This window comes from Saccostrea cucullata, unplaced genomic scaffold (assembly GCF_032062105.1).
Source record: "Saccostrea cucullata isolate Sc308-1 unplaced genomic scaffold, CSIRO_AGI_Scuc_v1 ctg2300, whole genome shotgun sequence".
Classification (NCBI taxonomy): domain Eukaryota; kingdom Metazoa; phylum Mollusca; class Bivalvia; order Ostreida; family Ostreidae; genus Saccostrea; species Saccostrea cuccullata.
The window spans coordinates 1-20,236 of record NW_026935894.1 but is presented as its reverse complement, the minus strand read 5'-3'; the positions used below and the strand labels follow the sequence as shown (position 1 = coordinate 20,236).

Below are 20,236 nucleotides of genomic sequence, written 5' to 3'. Positions count from 1 at the left end.
TTTTAAAATTTATCCTTAAAGTATAAAAGAGCCCGATATATATTTTTTTTCATGACATTTATAAACGTAGATGAAACATATGGAAATAACGAACAGTATTCAAGATCACAAGTCCACAAAACAGTAAAAAATAGGAGCAGAGAAAACACGGACCTCCAAAATATCAGAGGTGGGATCAGGTGCCATGGAGGAGTAAGCATCCCCTGCTGACCGGTCATACCCGCCGTGTACTCCTTGTCATGATCCGGAAATAACGGAAAAATCCGTCGTCAATTCAGTTTATAGATTTTAATATTACCAAATTAATATGACTGATGATGTTTATTTACATTCTAACTGCTTGTCAAATGTTGGCTTCAGCAAATGGAAACAAGTATTAGATGTATCATCATATCATTAAATCATATAATAAATCAATCATTACTGTTTTTTCGGTTAATACAATGATTTAACTACCGTCGAAGTACAATTTTCATCTCGCACGTCTGAGCGGTGAATATTGCACTCTTCAGGTGGCTAAATCATCGTATTGTCCTAAAAAAACAGCAAAAATTGTATAGTATTCTTATATTTTGTAAATATTTGTAAATTCCTTTGAAATATACTTGTACGTTGGGGTTCTATGGTACCGGTGTAGTTTTGCTTGAAGGTTGAAAACAAATCTAAATACAATAAATGTCACTCATGAACAATAAAACACAAGTTTCAATTATTTATATGTATCAGCTTGAAATGGTTTTGTTTACTCACTACATTTTAATAGCCATTCTCTGTAAGCATTTAAATTCTTATATGTATTGTATGTAGGCAGTGTGTCAAGCTATGTCTTGGATTTCAATGAAACTTGTCACACATTCCTATATTGATGTTTGAAGCAATAAAATGGTTGCTATGGTCCATGGTTACCATGGTAACCAACATACACTTTTCATCCCCTAAAAATCCCTAAATTTTGCTGAAAATGAAACCCCCTCTTTTATTTTTTTTTTTTTTTTTTTTACATATAACTCTTTAACAGAACAAGATATTTTCATGACTTTACCTCCTTGCCAAAATAGATCATTTTATAGTTCTTTAGATAATTCTAAATATTTCAGTAACACTACCTCATAGAAAAAAATATCTCCCCCCCCCCCACCGTTTTTAGGTAGGATTTTTCTAGGGGAAAATTGTAGATTTAAGGCTCCTTTTAAAAACCTGGTATATTTTTTTCGGACAAATGGGAAAAAATAAATACATTGGTTTGAAAGTCCACATATAGTTCAAATGTAAACTTCAAAGAATCACTTCGTATTCATATTTAGTTTTGGTAGAATGTTTGTAGGAGGTGTCAGAAATTTATTTTCATTATTAATAAAATGCAGCTTGACAGATTTAATATTAATTGTACTGCTCTAAAGTTAAATCTTAATGTATCTTAGTCTAGAGTAATGATAAACCGTTAACTTTAAATTTTGTTCAGACAATTTGTATTTTTATGCGACTATGCCAAAAAATCAAATTGAATTAAATTTTTGACTGGTCAACAGGAATCAAACAAAACATTTCTCACTTGTTTATCATGTTTAAAACCGCGTGACACGTCTGCGTTTACTATGGGTTTGGGGACGATCATTTTATCCAGAAAGAGGAGGGAGATTCTTCCGAGTTAGAATTTTTTCATTGTAGCGAAGTACAGATTATTTATTTCTAAGATGATCTTTAGGGCAGATTATTTATATTTAGCTACACTAAAAAAAAATTGACGAACCAAAAAAAAAAAGGTAAAGAAAATGCTCAAACTCTCTTTCGTTGGGAAGGGGGCAGCACTTGCTCTGGTAACAATTTTTTAACACACATATACTTTACTAATCTGTAGGTTTAAAAATTTCTTTCTGAAATACGAAAGCCCATTGGCCTAATTTCCGTAGGTTAAAAATATTTTTTTTTCGGATTATAACACACAATCTTTTGCAAATATACGTGTAACTTTCGCGTTATTACACGCAGGTTTTGTGTTATTACGCAAATGTTTCGATAAATAACGCGAAACTTTTGCTTAGTTTCGCGAAATATGCATATAGAAATGTAACTCAGGGACCTTGATCTTGAAAGGGAGATAAGAAAACGAAGACGGTAACTTTTATGAGTTTATTTATAAAATTTCATTTCCTCAGAAGGTGTACAGGAGAAATGATGCGAGAATACGAAGGAGCTGATTAGTTTTCCGAATTTTGCATTTCATATCAAACCTTCCAATTAATAAAATAAATTTAGTATCTCGTACATGTTTTTTTTTCAATCGTTGAATTCAAGAAATACTGTAGATTATTTTGTTTTAAGGAAAATCTCCACTTTACACTTAAATTCTCTCCAATATTTATATATACGAGGGGTCATTGAAGAGTTCTTGAACTAGCGCCATAAATTAGAACTGTTGAGGTAAACAGCAACTAGTTTGTACACTTTGAATATTAACAATGTTTTTATAAGCAGTGTATGACCACGTGGCGCGATTTCAAATTTCTACAGCGAGTCTAAGGGAGACAAATGAACATTTGCCATCCGATTTGACCTTTGTGATGGGACGCAACAGACAAATTTACCTCATTTTGTAAATTCTCTGAGATCTTGATCTTAATAATATTAAATTCTCTAAAGAGTGTTAGAAATGACGCCAGAAAATGGTAATTTTTATCCCGAAATTCATAATCATGAAGTGTAACTTTTGGAAAACTGGGATAGACTTTGAATTGTTTACATATCTTTGAGAAAGACAAGATTTGAGAGTAAAAAAAGACAGAGGAAAGACACATTCAATAGCAAGAAAACCTAAAATTGTAGCTTGTGATGGTCCAAGAACAAAATAGCCTTTTGCTATTGATTTTAATGAATAAACTGGATCACTGGTTCGCATTATAACGCGAAACTTATGCGTATGTTCGCGAAAGTTTTGCGTGAAATCGCGAAAGTTTCGCTTAATAACGCGAAAAAATTATTATTTTAATCTAGGCCTTTCCAAGTTTTTTCTCTGTTTAGCGTCCACCCATCTTTCAAAAACCTACCTACCTATTCGCAAAAAAAAAAAAACAAAACAAAACACGCAAGCCAAAACATAAAACACGGGCTTTAAAGTCATAAAAATGACGCCCTTCGAATGATTTGATCTAAATAAACTGCTTCAATAAAAGAAATATCTATTCTAAAGCAAAAACAAGGGATTGAATGCTTAAAATACACCCAATATAACTTACTGTACAGAATTATTTGGAGAAATTGACAAAATTAAAAAAAATTTCGACTAAATTTATCAATTTCAGGACTCCTAATGTTGTGTGTTTTTTCTTATATGGGGTGTCAAAAACCAAGGCGCACGCGGACGCAGTACAAAGAAAAAACTTGGAATGACCTTACGACAGTAAGCTCAATGGGCTTTCGTACTGAAATAAGTGCCTGTGGATGGGAATAGTAGTCATTAAAAAGGATAGATTATTTATTTTCCTTTGAGTCAAGGACAGATTTTCATTTATTTTCAAAAGATTTTAGGTTTCTGTAATCAAATTCGGTTTTTTAATCAATGGCTTTCTACAGTTGTGTCCATTATATTACTGCAGTATATCACTCTGACACGCTAATTCTGATATATTAAGTTTATCTTTAATCCCTATTTTGAAACAGATGTTTTAACTTGAATTCTAGGATATACAGCGTTGTATGTTTACAATATGTAAACAACTTCCAGTCAGTTTTGTCCAATGATTTTTTATCTCTCTCACTGAAGAGCTAACAATTATTAAAAGGATATAATTCAATTTTAAAGTGAATGTCTGCTATTGTAATCAAAGATATCTTATATTTATAGACTAAATACCAACAAGTTCTTAAAATGCCTTTTAAAAAATAGATGTCATAGATCTATTTCTTATTTATGTAACATGAATTGGAGTAGCCGCATTTCATTAAAACATTCCCAACCATTGCAATTAAAAAAAAAAAACAAAACAAAAAAAAAAAAAACAACAACAAAAAAACAAACTTTAAACACTGTTTCTATGGTAACTACTCAACATCCATGTGTTTTAATAATAATTTTTGAAATAGTTTATGAGGTGGTACTTTCATTCAAGCCAAATTTGGAGAACAAAATCTGTGACTATGCATGCAACAAAAGTTTAAGTGCTTACAGAGAATGGGTATTAAACAGTCCATAAAAATTACATCGTCGTAAGTACAAGTGTCAAGGCACTTACTATGATACCGGTCCATTTGGTATGTATGATGCATCATTAGCGTTACAATTAGCAACATTTTGTCTTAAATTTCAATAAACAAAAAGGAGGATGCATTTGGATAAAACATTTTCATGCTTATTTGCATTCATATATAAAACGATTTTGACTCTTTCATTATTTGTAATTTATTCTTTGAGACACTACATATATACATAATTTTTCAACAATGGTCACATGATATATTTTGATGGTTTTATCTCATAAAGCCTCAGGGGAACAGTTGTAAATGAATTCAATTTTTTACCCCACCATCATCCGGTATTAAATTTTGTTCAGTAGTTCAAGAAAAGAAGCTGAAGATGTTCAGAGTTTTCCATCGACGAACTATGTGTGACGCAGACTAAAACAGATCGCAATCAGTTAACCCAGTGATGCAGGTGAACTGAAATCACGTTCGTTCATAAACTTAAAATTTCTCATATGTTTTTCTCATACAAATCTTGATAACAGAAACATACGGAAGCCCATTTAGGACCTATCAAAAAATATTTTTGAATTCGTTATAACGATTTTTAGAATTCGTTGTAACGAATTTTATTTGTTATAAGAGATTCATTGAATTCGTTATAACAAATTTAATTTGTTATTACAAATTTATTGAATTCGTTATAACGAATTTAATCTGTTATTACAGATTTATTGAATTCGTTATAACGAATTGAATTTGTTATTTCAGATTGATTGAATTCGTTATAACGAATTTAATCTGTTATTACAGATTTGTTGAATTCGTTATAACCAATTCAAGAATTTGGTTATAACGAATATACAAATTTCCGCAAGGATTCTAAAATTAAAAAATGTTTTTAAATATTTAAGGAATGTTTAATACATGTCACGTAGGTGTTAGCGCTTCATGAAAATATGTTTTAAGATATAGTAAATTTACAAGTTAGTACTGGATAGTAATCAGAAGTCTCTTTCGAGACTGAAGCTCTACTGGTTTTTACTTATACAATGTAGCAAAGAAAGAAAAAAGTAGTAGTTGGGAATTAAAACTTTACAACAGCAATAAATAGAATAATGATCCTTGATTAAGTCTCTTTATGTTCTTTAGTGTAGTGTACTTGCATGTCACATTATATATTATAATCAGACTAAAACTGTATTTGGGATAGCATTTTGATAGTATTTTACAGAAATTTCTATCTTTAGTAACCAAGGCAATAATGTTCATCGAAATCAAAAAATGATAAATAGAATTGTGTATCTATGTGTAGTCTACTTCTGTGCCAAGTTATATTGAAATCAGACCAAAACTGTAGGAGGAGTAGCATTCTGAAACAATTTCACAGAAATTTCTATTTTTAGTAACCACGGCAACACTGTTCATCGAAAACAAAAACCGATATACAGAATTATGTATGTTAGTGTAGTCTTCTTCTGTGCCAAGTTATACTGATATCAGACCAAAGCTGTAGAAGGAGTAGCATTGAGTCATTGCTACCTTGTCTTAATGCATGTACAGTTGAACCAAGTTACAGGTCTGATCACTCTATGATGTCTATGGTTTTAACTTTTAATGATTTTAAAAAAGGAAGGGGTCTTTGGAAATTTAACAACTCCCTACTTAGTGATAAGCAATACTTAGATTGTATCAGAGATGTTATCTCAAAGGTGAAAAAGCAATATGCACTTCCTGTCTATGATCATCATAATATTGATACTTTTCTAGATGAAAACATCTATTTTACCATTGACGATCAATTATTTCTAGAAACTCTACTTATGGAAATAAGATGGAAAAACATATCATACTCTGCATATCTAAAAAAGAAACAAGTTAATGAAGAGAAAGCATTACTCGAAGAAATAAAGACATTAGAAGAAAATATTTCTGAACACAATGTGGAGGAAATAAATGAAAAAAAGCAAAATTTAGAAAAACTTAGAAAAACACAAACTTCAAGGTACATATATAAGAAGTAGAGAAATGGGTGGAAGAATGGGAAAAACCATCTCACTATTTTTGTGGTCTAGAATCAAGAAATTTTATTAGTAAAATAATTCCCAAACTTGTTAAAAACAATGGGGAGATAATTCAAAACCAATTTGAAATTTTGGATAAAACAAAGCAATTTTATGAAAATTTATACATTACACCTAACAAAGAGTTTAAAAAATATGACTTAAATTCTGAATTAAATTTCAAAAATATACCCAAGTTATCATTAGATGAATGTGCATCTTTGGAGGGTAAAATTACATTACAGGAGGCTTCTAATACACTTAGCAAAATGAAAGCAAATAAATCACCTGGTTCTGATGGGTTTTCAGCAGAGTTTTTTAAGGTCTTTTGGCGATTTCTCGGAGTTTTTGTTATTAGGTCAATTAATTATGCTTATGAAAATAATAGTCTTTCAGTCACACAGAGACATGGAATCATTACACTTTTGCCTGAAGGAGAAAAACCAAGGCAATATTTGAAAAACTGGCGTCCAATTACACTTTTAAATAAAATAGCCTCTGGCGCTATTGCAAATAGATTAAAGACTTATTTGGATAAACTTATCAATCCTGATCAAACAGGTTTTATTTCTAACAGATATATAGGGGAAAACACTCGGCTTATCTATGATATAATGCAGTACACTGAGGAGGAAGAAATTCCTGGTCTTCTACTTCTTATTGATTTTGAAAAAGCCTTTGATACTGTTTCATGGAAATTTATACAAAAAACCTTAACATATTTTCAATTTGGACCTGATATACACAAATGGGTGAAATTATTCTACCATAATATAACTTCTGCTATTAATCAAGGTGGCAATCTCTCAGCATCCTTCAATATCCATAGAGGCTGCAGACAAGGGGACCCGTTATCACCATATATTTTTCTATTTTGTGCAGATAATGAAAAGAAAATTTCGCAACTAGCTGATGATACCTCAATTATCCTTGATGGTAGCAAGGAATCACTGTTAGAAACAATCAAAGTATTAGAACTTTTTTCAGATATATCGGGACTAAGAGTTAATTTTTCGAAAACTAATACAGTATGGATTGGATCCAAAAAATATAGTCAAGATATCCTTTATAGAGATTTTAATCTGAAATGGGGGACTAATAGATTCACTTTACTTGGAATTAATTTTGATGTAGAACTTCAAAATATGTCTAAATTGAATTATCAGCCAAAGTTAAGCAGAATAAACTCAATCTTGCATCAGTGGGAGAAAAGACACTTAACACCAATAGGAAAAATCACTGTTATCAAAACTTTGGTTCTGCCTTTATCAAATCATATTTTTATGGCAATTCCAAACCAGGATGACAATTTTTATAAAGAGTTGGATAAAGTATTCTTTTCCTTCCTTTGGAACCACTCTCAACATAGAATAAAAAAGGATGTAATTGTTAAAACATATGAAGATGGGGGATTAAAGATGATAAATGTAAAGGCTTTTACATCTTCTTTAAAATTATTTTGGATGCGAAAACTCCTACTGTCAAATAGAGATATACACGATTTTATACCAATGTTAGATGTAAATAAAGTTACAACATGTGGAATTAAATATATTAAAAATATTAAAAAATCACTAAAAACAAATTTTGGGTTGATGTATTTGACTCATGGATTGAGCTACATCATAAGCAAAACCCAACTGCAGTTACAGCAAATGCTCCACTTTTTTTATAATCCCAACATCATTGTTGGGGGGAAAGTATTTTTCAATAAATCCATGTTTGATGCTAATATCCGACACCTTAATGATGTTATAAATGAAGAAGGTGTTTTCTTGACTTATGAATCTGTTTGTGATATATATTCACAAGTGAAAATTAATTTTCTAGAATACATGAGTGTTATAAGTGCTATTAAAGCATGGATGAAAAAAGTAAATTTTGATGGAAATGTAACTAAATGACAAAACCCTCTGGTTATGTAAAATATAAATACCCTTTTAGAGTGCAAAAAATCAAGGATTTTATAATCTTCTCAACCAAAATAGCACAGAACCTACCGGTAAAAGAAAGTGGAATGAAATATTTGAACTAAATGACAAAGAATGGAAAATGATTTTTAAATTGCCTTTTCAATTTACAAACAATTGCAAACTGCAATGGTTCCAGTATCGAATCTTGAACAAAATTTTGGCCTCAAACTCATATCTATTCAAAATCAAAATCATAGACAACAAATATTGTACCTTCTGTCAAGTAGAAGAAGAAACAATCGAACATTTGCTTTGGGAGTGTGATCATGTACAAGATTTTTTAAGAGAATTTGAGAATAATTTGAGAACCTTGAAAATAAAACAAATCTTCAGCTATCAGTAACAAAAAATAATTTCTTTTTTGGATTCTTAGATAAAAGGAAAAAGATACAAAATAATCTTTTTCTATGGCTTAAATATTATATCTACACATGAGGTGCACAGGGAAGACACTTAATGTACCTGCTGTGATATCGCTTATGAATTCATTTTATGAAACTCAAAAATATATTGCATACAAAAATGGTGAAAAGGATATGTTTGATACCTGCTGGAACTACTGGAAGCTTTTATTTCAATGAATTTTTAGACTGATATAAATATTGTGAATGCATGCACTCCTCTCTTCTTCCCCCCTCCTCCCTCTCTCTCTTTCCCTCTCTTTCTAAAATGAAAAAATTACACCTTCTGTATTTGTTATTAATCATTTATTGTATTAAATAACAGAATGTGTAAAACAAAAATAAAGAATTATTTTAAAAAAGTCTCTTTATGTTCTTTAGTGTAGTGTACTTGCATGTCACATTATATATTATAATCAGACTAAAACTGTATTTGGGATAGCATTTTGATAGTATTTTACAGAAATTTCTATCTTTAGTAACCAAGGCAATAATGTTCATCGAAATCAAAAAATGATAAATAGAATTGTGTATCTAAGTGTAGTCTACTTCTGTGCCAAGTCAGAATATTGAAATCAGCCCAAGTAGCATTTTGAAACAATTTCACAGAAATTTCTATTTTTAGTAACCATGGCAACACTGTTCATCGAAATCAAAAACCGATATACAGAATTATGTATGTTAGTGTAGTCTTCTTCTGTGCCAAGTTATACTGATATCAGACCAAAGCTGTAGAAGGAGTAGCATTTTGAAACAATTTCACAGAAATTTCTATTTTTAGTAACCACGGCAACACTTCATCGAAATCAAACCTGATACATAGAATTATGTTTCTTAGTGTACCCTACTTGTGTATTAAGTAATATTGAAATCAGACCAAAACTGGAAGGGGAGTAGCATTTTGAAACAATTTCACAGAAATTTCTATTTTTAGTAACCACGGCAACATTGTTCATCGAAATCAAAAACCGATACACAGAATTGTGTATCTTAGTGTAGTCTACTCGTGTGCTAAGTTATATTGAAATCAGACCAAATATGTAGGAGGAGTAGCAATTTGAAAAATTGTTTACAGACAGACGTATGAACGGACGCCGGACGCATCACTATCGCATAACCTCTTCTGGTCTCTGACCAGTAGAGCTAAAAATGATATTTATTAAAAATCTACGCTTCAATTTTCGTACAGTTTGATTTTTATTTACACATGGGAATCCTATATTATTTCATTATACAAAACGTAGTCGACAAAAATTACTCCCATCTCTTGCGCAGTCAGAAGATGGTCCGTTCTCGCGAAAACATGGAAACAGTCATGTAAAATAATTTTACAGGCTTCATAGATTAGGCCCCTACAGGAAAATTAAATTTCATGACTAAAAAAAAAGTGTAGACCAAGTGTTGACTTAGTAAATTAAAGTAGCATTACCTGCCATTTTACCTTTAGATAACAAAAGGTGGAGGCATGTATTTCCTTTCCCATCTTTGTCGCAGAAATTCGCCCCTTTGCACTCTAAAAGCTCCATTGTGCTCAATCGTCCTTTCCATGAAGCGAGATGTATAGGTGAAAGACCTGAATTATTTCTTCTTGCTACAACATACTTATCGCAAGCAAGAACTGAAACAATTTCATCTGTCAAATCTTTTAAGTCTTCCTGTTTTGGTTCGTCGTACATTTCGGACATCAAATACAACATGAGAGGCGTGTTTCCTTGGGAGTCCACTTCATTCAAATGTCCTCCATGTTTTATATACACCAGTAAAAAATCCAGACATTCCTTTCGTGACCCTTTTTCATTTCCTGCAAATTGCAATGTTTTCTAAAGAAATATTTCAATGAATGATTTTGAAAAAAAAATACAGGGTCCTCCATATCATTATAAAATGATGACCTTGTTACAATATTGAGTACTAATTTGAAAATATTAATATGCATGTAGAAATTTTACTAAAAATTTTATGGGGCGTCGTTTACGACTGAACCGATGACATTTCGTCGTTCACTGTAAATAGAATATTACCTCTACAACAGGTGTTGTCCCTCTGAAAGCATGAGTGTAGAACGGTTTTTCCAATGTTTAAATCTACACCTCTTTCTATTAGCGTGGTCATCAAACTGAAGTGTTGTCGCTTTGATGCTGATTGCAGGAGCATAGGGAGTTGATTTTTTTCGCACTTCCCTCCTGCAAGTAATATCTCCCTAATCAATACTGACAAAAAATAACATTTCCCAAACATAAGGTACATTGGCTCGTTATATTCCTCTCTGGCTTTTTCAATCAGAGTCATGCAGGAGTCATCCAATATTTCAACATCAGGACTCATCTGCATTAATGATGAAAGAATCTGAATTTTCCGATTGATACCTGAGTCTAAAATCGTAAAAAAAAAACAATTATGTTAGAATTTACATTTTTTTTGCGTATGAAGTAGAAAAAAATTACAATCTACAATAACGGACTGGTGTATTGATATTCAGTAAATACATCAAGACTGAAAAGAAAAACTTAGAAAAGATTGGGAAACTTTAAGCATCAAAGAAGAATATTGAGTTGAATTATTTATTCAATAACGTAGAGAAAACTAAAACAAAAATTACCCGAAGAGTAATATAAAGCATGTAACGCTGTCTGACCTCTTCTGCAGACCATGTTGACATCTGCCCCCCTCTCTAACAATTTTTCTACGATAACTGGTTCAGTGTGTCCACAAAAGAAGGTAAGTGGGGTATTTCCAGAGCGATTCTTAATGTTTACGTTGATTTTGTGGGGAGAAGCTAAAATTTGTATTATTACTTTTGCAAGCAATTCTCCGTTTCCATGGCCTATTTCGTCGTTTTGTCGCGACCAAAAGGTGCAAAACAGTGAATCACTTACATGCGACGATCCTTTACATTCCAGGATAGTATGAAGAAATGATAAATCATCTGGAAGCAAAAATGCCAATTAAAGAGAATGCGAAGGATCCAAATGATATACATTGTCTTTCTTTATTCGTAAACCCTTTTATATTTGCAAACTTAAAGTTAACTTTTGTATTAGGATTCGACTAAATTCACAAAATAAGATTCTCTATAAAATCCCACTAGTAGCTCCTCGGGTGGCTCGTACCTCGCATACTAACCTCGGACGTCAAAGGCGTTCTTCCATCTTGCTGATTCAGTCATGTGATCCTTATTTAAATTTCATTCAAATGATAAACTTTTGAAATCGGGGTTACTTTGTGACATGCTTAACATTATGTTCTACAAATTAGCGGCCTACATATGGTTGCAATTAAGAGCAATATACAATGAAGAATTCGAAAAATTAAGATACCTTTTCCAAGAACTTTCTGCAGAGAGAAATATGAAACGAGTGACAAGGCAGTTTCCGGCGGAGAAATGTATTGATCTGATGCGTATTCCTCCACCTATCACGTCCGAGGTTTGAATGGAGCGTAGCGGAGTCAGCCGATTGATAATATCCAAGGGAAACAAATAATTTGTTCTTATAAGGATTATATAGAGTCTGAATCATCTGTTTCATTTTTAGATATTTTACTAGAAAAGACACCAATGCTATCTAACAACGCGAAGAAAACTTTGTGATAAACGTGATGACTAACGTTTCCATCATTAACGTCCCTTACTTATGCATTTAATTGATTGATTAATTAATTGTATATTGTTTAACTCCCCTCTCGAGAATTTTTCACTGATATGTAGGTCACCTGTATACCGGGTTTACACGTATAATTAAGCTGATTCGATACGCAAGAGGGTATTCTACGTGGGAAAAATACAATTTATCATTAAGTCAAATGCTGAACGACGTTTTTCATACTAATCGTTAGGCCATTTTGTTTTTACACACTGAATGGTCAATGAATATTTCCGTTAATTCCGGAAATTAATGCCAAGAACCACACAGAAGTGTGACCAGGGGAAGCTCACATATTTAAGAGTTTCGTGCTTGCTCTGCTCTGATTTGTATTATTAAAAAGATTTTTGAGCTTCAGCTTACATATCTCTATATATTTCTTTAAAGCTCACAGGCTTATAATTGCATTGATTTAAACAATGAGGCCATCTAAAAATAATGTGTGCCTGCCCTTTCCCTACTCAGAGTAAAAATATTAGATCGGTATCTAGGTGGTATTTTTATCAAGAAAATATCAACATAATTCCAGACATAATATAAGGATGTTCGATCCTGCGCTTTTGACTGCATTTTGGTCCTGTCCTTTATTTACAAAATTCTGCATCATTTCTTAGATCTAACATTAAATCTAAATTCTACAATGCAAATTGAACTATATTCAATAACATAACCGCGATTAAATTCCATTTACGTAGAATTCAGCCAGGAACTAAATTTTGTGGTGGAAGGTTTTTTTTTTTAAAAGAAAATGATCATTTTTTCCGTTTTGAACTATAACAGTACTGTTAATTGTAGATTTCTATTTTTCCATACAGGTTGCACAAAAGGTGTTTTTTTGCGGTGAAATGTGTTATGCTGGTTCTGAAATATCTATTAAATTATTTCTTATGAATTCTCTCAACAAAGTGTGACAAATATAGTAAATTAATATAATCTGAAAATCCGGGAAAAAATTAAGCCAATTTTAACGTAAAAATGACACTTATATCGTAATATCTGAAAATTAACATCATATACCCCCACTTCTGATGTTCTTATCTAAATATTTAACGTAACTTTGACCTATTTACTTAAATTCAGATAAAGTTTAAGCCTTCAAAATGATTTTCTTGCTTATTAAATTTTTAATGCCAGATATATAACATTTTATTAGTGCAGAAAGGTCAAATAATTGCTTATGAGAAGCAATTTGAAACTTTTTCTTAGTCACAATTTTAAAGTGTCTTTTTTAAAACAAACTTAGAGTTCATTTTGTTTTATGCATTCATTTGATAAAAATATTGGAGGGAAAACGTCGAAGATGTAATTTTTAATTAAGACACAAATTTTAGTGCAAAAAGGTCATATTAAATGTACTGTAGCGCCAAAAGAAGCATATTGACCCCCAGTTGTTGACAAGTTTTTAATTAAACTACGTATGTAGAAACTAAAAATATACTTGGCAAAAAAGTTTAAAACAGGGTTTCAACGTTGTTAAGGAAAAAAGTAATAAAAATAATAAACATTTGCTTCCTGGGGTCATTTTTTTTTGTTTAGATCCATTTTTAACCAGTCGGTCGATAGTACAAGCAAATACTTTTTTTTCAAGATGGTTTAAAATTTAGTAATCTTGAAGCTTTTTCAGAATAAATGTATAACCTGCAATGTGATTTTTCTGACGAAAAACTGAAAAATTAATTATCGTTAATGGTATCAAACAAAGAAAAGTTTTTAATTGTTTACATTTATATCTGCATAAAAATATTTAAAATAGGATTACTGGATGAAATATTGCAATATTGATATGAACGTCATTGAAGGTTTTTTAAATGAAAAAGCCATCGCTTAAAAATCTGTAGAGATAAACAGCAAAGTAGTGCTTAGAATAATGTACAGTGGACATAAATATAAGCAGATATACATTCTGAATTCATTTTTTTTTTAAGTTTCACTTGCCTTGTCCTGTTACTAAGATTTTTTTGGTTTACTATTATTTTATCTTAATGAAAGGTTTCGGTACTGATAAAGCAATTTTAATACTTTTAATCAGCAATAAATTCAGTTTGTAGCAATTACAATTCAGTGCCTTGACGTGATTTGTTTGCCTATTAATATTCTATTTAAGGAATAATTGTCTTATTTTTCGATTTCATGATGTGATCAATCGATTGGCTTGCGTGATAATTTGCATAACCGCCGAAGGCGTTTATGCATAAAATTATCACACAAGCCAATTAATTAATCATCGTCATGAAATTGAAAAATCTGACAGTTATTCCTTTATTTTGTTATTCCTTGATTTTGCCAATCCACGTGCTACAAGCCCCGCTTCTTGTCTCTTATTTGTCCCGTTCTGCACGTGATTGTTTTAGCCGCGCCTATCGATGAACCAGTACATTGATGGAGAAATAAAGTACATTGATTATTTGTAATTTTTTCTCGAACAAAGACATTGGAAATATAAATATATAAAAAACAAGTATACTCAATTATTGTATACAGGGTTATTTTCGTCCCTGTTATTTCGCCCTTTTACAATTGCAATCAATTTCGTCCCGTCTTAAATTCGTCCAGTCACAGTTCTGTTTAAGAAATCATACCTTTTTTCTTTGAATTCGCCCCGGGGGCGAAAATTTCCCTGTATACAGTATATAAATTCACAGACATATGAGATTAATTGAATGCAAAAAGAAAGACGTTATTAAATTTTTGAAAATGAGATTCCTGCAATCGAGTCATTCCTATATGTATATTTACTTCTGAATAAAAATGAATTAAAATGTATACTTTACCAAGGGCAAAACAGTTTTTAAAAATATTTGCTCCTTCAAAAAAGGGATCCGCTCCTACTTCTAGTAACTTTCGAAATTCCTCAGCATTTCCTTCTAGAGCATAATGTAATGGCGTTAACCCATTTTCATCTTCAATGTTCACCATAGCATCAGTGGACAGTAAAAGATCCAGTGTAGTTTCCTTGACATTTGGATATGAATAATTCATGTACATGCAATGTATTTTCTTTGAATTTCCACCTGTTTAATTTATTGAACCAAATATGAATTAACTTCACCACATGAAATACAATATTAAATATTTTCATAGGCCACTTTATAACTAGTTCAAATAATTCTCAATTTAATTATTCGTGATATAAGCCCTTAAAACAATATATGCAAGATAATAAAGTATACGTTACTTGTCGTAAAACATCGATGTAAAGGTGTCTGTTGGTATTTTCCCTTATGATTCACATCAGCACCTTTTACAAGTAGCAGCTTTATAACGTTTGGGATATTTGCTGATACTGCAAGATGTAGAGGGGATTCTTTACCTGTTTCACTGACATTACATCTAGCTTCATTGTCCAGTAATAAATTTACAATTTCTTCACACTCAGAGTTTGAGTTGACAGAATTTATAAACACAATGGAACTTGTATTTTCGTGCAAAATAGCAGACTCAAGAGCAATTTCTATTGGATTTTTTCCGGAATTACTTGCAACATTTGTGTCTGCACCAGCTTCTATCAAAACTCTCAAAATTTCAAGCTTGTCACCTTAAAAAAGAAAATTAATTATTCTTTTGATATGAAATCTGGTATTTACATCCATGCCATCCTAAAATATTTTATTTAAAATGCAACAGCATTGAAAAAAAAATTCTATGTTTGCTAGAAATACTTTGAAGTAATATGTTGTAAACAGAACATTTCCTTGTTTCGCGAAAAATATGAGAATATTTCGACATTTCCTTAATTTGTATTTTATATTTTTGGCTTTGTTTGGGAAAGATTTTGTTTGAATTTACCATGCAAACGGTAAACAAACAAAAATTTATAATTTACTCACACACGGAGGAAGATAAGCAATTAACCAATGGTGTTTCTTCGTCTGTGTCCTTTCTGTTTACATCACCGCGTGCTTTCAAGAGTAATTTTACAGCATCAACTGAATATTTTGCAGCCAAAGAAATAGGATTTTTCAAACCAATATTGGGATCAGCTTGATATTGCAAAAGATTTGAAAGAATATTGAGAGTATCTCTTTCTATCGGAACAGATAAAAGAAAAGAAAGTGGTGAAATGCCCTCTAGTAAAATATTGGTATCAGCTCCAGCCTCTAAAAGGCACTCCACTACTTCTCCTCGCCTTGAAATGGATTCTACAACAAAGTAAAAAAAAATTAGAATGGTTACAAAGAATTTTGAATATACTGAATACCATACCGATTTCTGAAACAATTTTGAGAGTAAGAGCTACATGTAGCGAGAGCAAAAGCAAACAGTAAAAAATTATCCCTGATTAAGTCTTATTTTGTTGCAAGATTGCAATCAGACTAAAACTGTAGGAGGAGGAGCAGTTTGAAAGTATTTCACATAAATTTTTATTTCAGATACCATTCTAACATCATTCACTAAAATCATTTTATGTCTTTGGTACTAGTATAAAAAGTCCTAGAGGCATTTTAACATTTTGTAAAGGCTTTTGTGGAACCGTCTTTTACAATATTATACTCAATTTGCGTATTCTTAAAATCAATTCAATCCACTTGCGCAGTAGATCTGGATATAAATACACAGGCGCGATTAGAATTACTTGTCCCGCCAGCCAATTTCAAGATCACAACACCTGATGGACTTGCTGTCCATATAGATATTTTTTGTAATACTTATATTTTTTCACAACTTATAATGTTATAGGCCTAACATGTATTGATTTCCTATCTAGAAATAACTTTGATCCGAGCTGTGTTCTTCTTCTGCTCGGTGACAATAGGCGAATTCATGACACCTTTTATTTCTTTAATATAAGCTATTTATTTTTCTCCAGTATAGATACACGAGCCGGACAAAACGGAAACATGGAGAATATGGAGATAACGAACAGTATTCAATATCAGAGTCCATAAAACAATACAAAATAGCAGCAAAGCAAACACGGACCTCCAAAACATCAGAGGTTGGATCAGGTACCGTGGAGGAGTAAGCATCCCCTGCCGACCGGTCATTCCCGCCGTATGCTCCTTGTCATCATAGGAAAATAACGGAAAAATCCAATGTCAATTCAGTGCATAAATTATGGACTAACAATTAGTATGAACAACTCCAGTCAGCATTTGACTCAATGATAAATTGTATTTGCTGACAAGGTCATTGTATCGACTATAGAAATTATGAAATGATGACTTAAACGAGACTGCTGATATTCTTATTTCATCAACTTGTTTGTCAATAATTTAGGTCAATATGAAAATTAGGGCATGCTCTTGCGTATCGAATCAACTGAGAGAGATAAACTCCATATGCAGGTGATTAAGGAATATTGCTGCATAAGTAAGGGAAGTTGACGATAGAAAAGTTAAAGTATTCACGTTTATCTTAGAGCTTGGTTGCTAGATTACCTTTAGCATCTTTTTCAGGTAAAATATCCAAGTATGACACAAATGTGTTAGACTCTGTGGTATCTTTTATCGCAAGCACACCAGAATACATCGTATCGACATAGGAATGGAAATTACAATTGTTGATTGACAATACGTTGTCGATATATCTAAATGTATCTAAATGTCGAATTGAAGGCCACACAAATGTTTTCTTCTTTTCACGCATAATATTTTGAATAAATTCTGCTTCATATGAATACAAAAATAGGTCTGCTAATAACGGAGCGCAGTTGGTTTCAATGGGAATTCAAATAAATTGTTGGAAGACCTGGTCTCCAAAAACCACATAGTTTGTCAATCAGAAACTCAAGAATCTTTTTGATGTCAACTTCAGAGTACTTGTATGTGCAACCAGAATGTGTTTTAACAAAATAATTTTGCAAATGACCAGTGCCCAGGTAAGTAAATTTACGAGTTCAATTTTTATTAAAAAAGCAGTTGTCCATAATATTAAAAAGCCTTGAATTTAATTTATCGAGGGGGAATGGTTGTGTATAAAGTTGAAAAATCGTAAGTTTTTAAGCTGTTGGTTTTATAAAATCGTGTGAATTAAAATTGTCCAAAAATTCTTTGGAATTTTTGAGTATCCATGGACTGAAATAAAGCCTGTCGGACGTACATGTATCAGGTGATTTCTCTACTAGCCATCGTTTCCAGAGATATTATGAACAAAAATAATGTCTAAGTTTGTATTTCTAAGACGTCAAATGTTGGAGTTAATTGTAATACGATCGACTCTAAGGTTCAAGTTCAGTTTCTTCATTTAAATCAACAAGAGGCCCATGGGCCTTATAGGTCACCCGAGCATTATGCAACAACTTTCCAGTGATTGAATTTGATTCATGTTTTTAAGCCAGATGCTATGGCATTCAAAATTTTGAAAGAGGCATCATTGATCATCATAACTATACACTTAGCAGTTGCTTAGTTTGGTTACTTAATACACATAGGCAGGGTAGGGGAACAAAAAATGCGTTTCAATATATTCAGCTATAATCAGTAGTGCCCCTACGACACATGAACCCCTGACCCTTAGGCCTAGATCCACACATTGCATAATTTTTGAAAAGGCATCCTTGCTTTCAAAACTATTTGATTAATACCATGGAGCAGATTTCAAACCATTCATTTTTGTATATAAGTACAGCCCCCCCCCCCCCTCTATGGTACCACTGACCCTGGGGCCTTGGAATTCACAATTCTGAGTTTACTCAGGTGACCTAAAAAGAAGACAAAGAATGTAAATCAAGAACTATTCAGTTATCCAGGAGCATTGAACTAAAAGTTCTTTTAAACTTATCATTTATACCTTCATCTCCATAAGTTGCCAAAACAGCATATAGTGCGGTTTTCCCTGATTTACTGACATAATTCACGTCTGCTCCATTCTTCACAAGGAGTTTTGCAGTATCAAACTTCAATCTGGTCAGTGCATTAGTCAAAGGAGACTCGCATCCCTCTGAACAACAGCTTGGATCTGCGCCTTTTGATATCAAAATGGAAACATCTTCTGGGTGGAATATATCACGCTTTTTAATAAGTGCATTTAATGGACTGTACCCCTCCTTGTTGCAAGCGTTAACATTGGCTCCACATTCGATTAAAATATTGAGAAGGTTCAAATTTGGCCCCTCAGAACCTAAAATGATTTTGAAACATTTGCAACGGAAACACGACATTGTTTCAGGAAACGTTTAAGGTGGGATTCTTCTCATATTTCACACAGAGAGAAAGCCACACGTTTTCTGGTTTTGGGCTCAAATCTATACTCGTAGATTGGAAGCTCTTAAAAAGCTAACATTATTGCAGTTTCTATGGAAAACATATTTATTTTAAATGATTTTACTATTTAATCACTTACTATTAATTAGACTTACATTTGAAAAGTTTAAGTCTCGTGTAAAAATCATAACTAAATTCAGTGTTTTATAATAGTTTTAAGAGAGAGAAAAGATTTTTTTAATACGCCACCATTTGTCAAAAAAAAAGTTCCTGCTAAATTTCACACTCATTTTACCATTCCTTTATAAACTTGTTCAATTATGACGAGGAAATTTATGACCTTTTAAATCTCTTACATCTAAATATATGACATATAAGCAATTATACTTTTATAATTTCATTTAGTCAAAAACCAGACAAGAATCCCTCTTTACATATCAAAGGATAAAAATCTACATGTATATACAATATACACACTTACATAAGTAATGTAATGCAGTATTCCCATTCTTGTCTTCTAACGCTACATCTGCACCAAATTTCAACAACTCTTTAACAACTGTATCTTCAGCCCATTTCATGCAAACCATAAGGCATGTAAGGCCTACAGTATCCTTCGTATTAATTTCAAAGTCCCGTTTTAACATTTCTGTCACATAGTGTCCACATCTTTGTCTAATTGCAACGTGCACAGGCGTCTCCCCATTTATTGCTTGGATATTTACAGAAGCCCCCGAAATCAAAAGTAGATTAAGAATACTTGACTTCGAATCGTCAACATTAATGTTGTTCAGTTCATCTTGATCTTTAAAAAAAAGAATGAAAATATTCCCCATTGAT

The 20,236-nt window shown here is 32.0% G+C and overlaps 1 protein-coding gene across 1 annotated transcript; it reads right to left on the bottom strand.

Annotated features, from left to right (window-relative positions):
- Positions 1-508: 508 nt before the first annotated feature.
- LOC134244128 (serine/threonine-protein phosphatase 6 regulatory ankyrin repeat subunit A-like) lies at positions 509-20,194 on the bottom strand. Its single transcript, XM_062726403.1, has 9 exons — positions 19,878-20,194; positions 18,984-19,313; positions 16,082-16,393; positions 15,565-15,789; positions 15,026-15,265; positions 11,213-11,539; positions 10,635-10,985; positions 10,043-10,414; positions 509-534 (listed from the first exon to the last, which is right to left on the bottom strand). The coding sequence occupies exons 1-9, from the start codon at positions 20,041-20,043 to the stop codon at positions 509-511; spliced, it is 2,349 nt and encodes a 782-aa protein (XP_062582387.1). The 5' UTR covers positions 20,044-20,194.
- Between the last annotated feature and the right edge of the window lie 42 nt (positions 20,195-20,236).

Excerpts from the sequence above, each read along its gene's own strand:
- LOC134244128 (XM_062726403.1), bottom strand. The coding sequence starts at position 20,043 with ATGTTAAAACGGGACTTTGAAATTAATACGAAGGATACTGTAGGCCTT. Across the intron at positions 10,415-10,634 it reads GGACAACACCTGTTGTAGAG|GAAATGAAAAAGGGTCACGA; the intron begins GTAATATTCTAT and ends TGCAATTTGCAG. Across the intron at positions 535-10,042 it reads ATCTAAAGGTAAAATGGCAG|GACAATACGATGATTTAGCC; the intron begins GTAATGCTACTT and ends CTGTTTTTTTAG.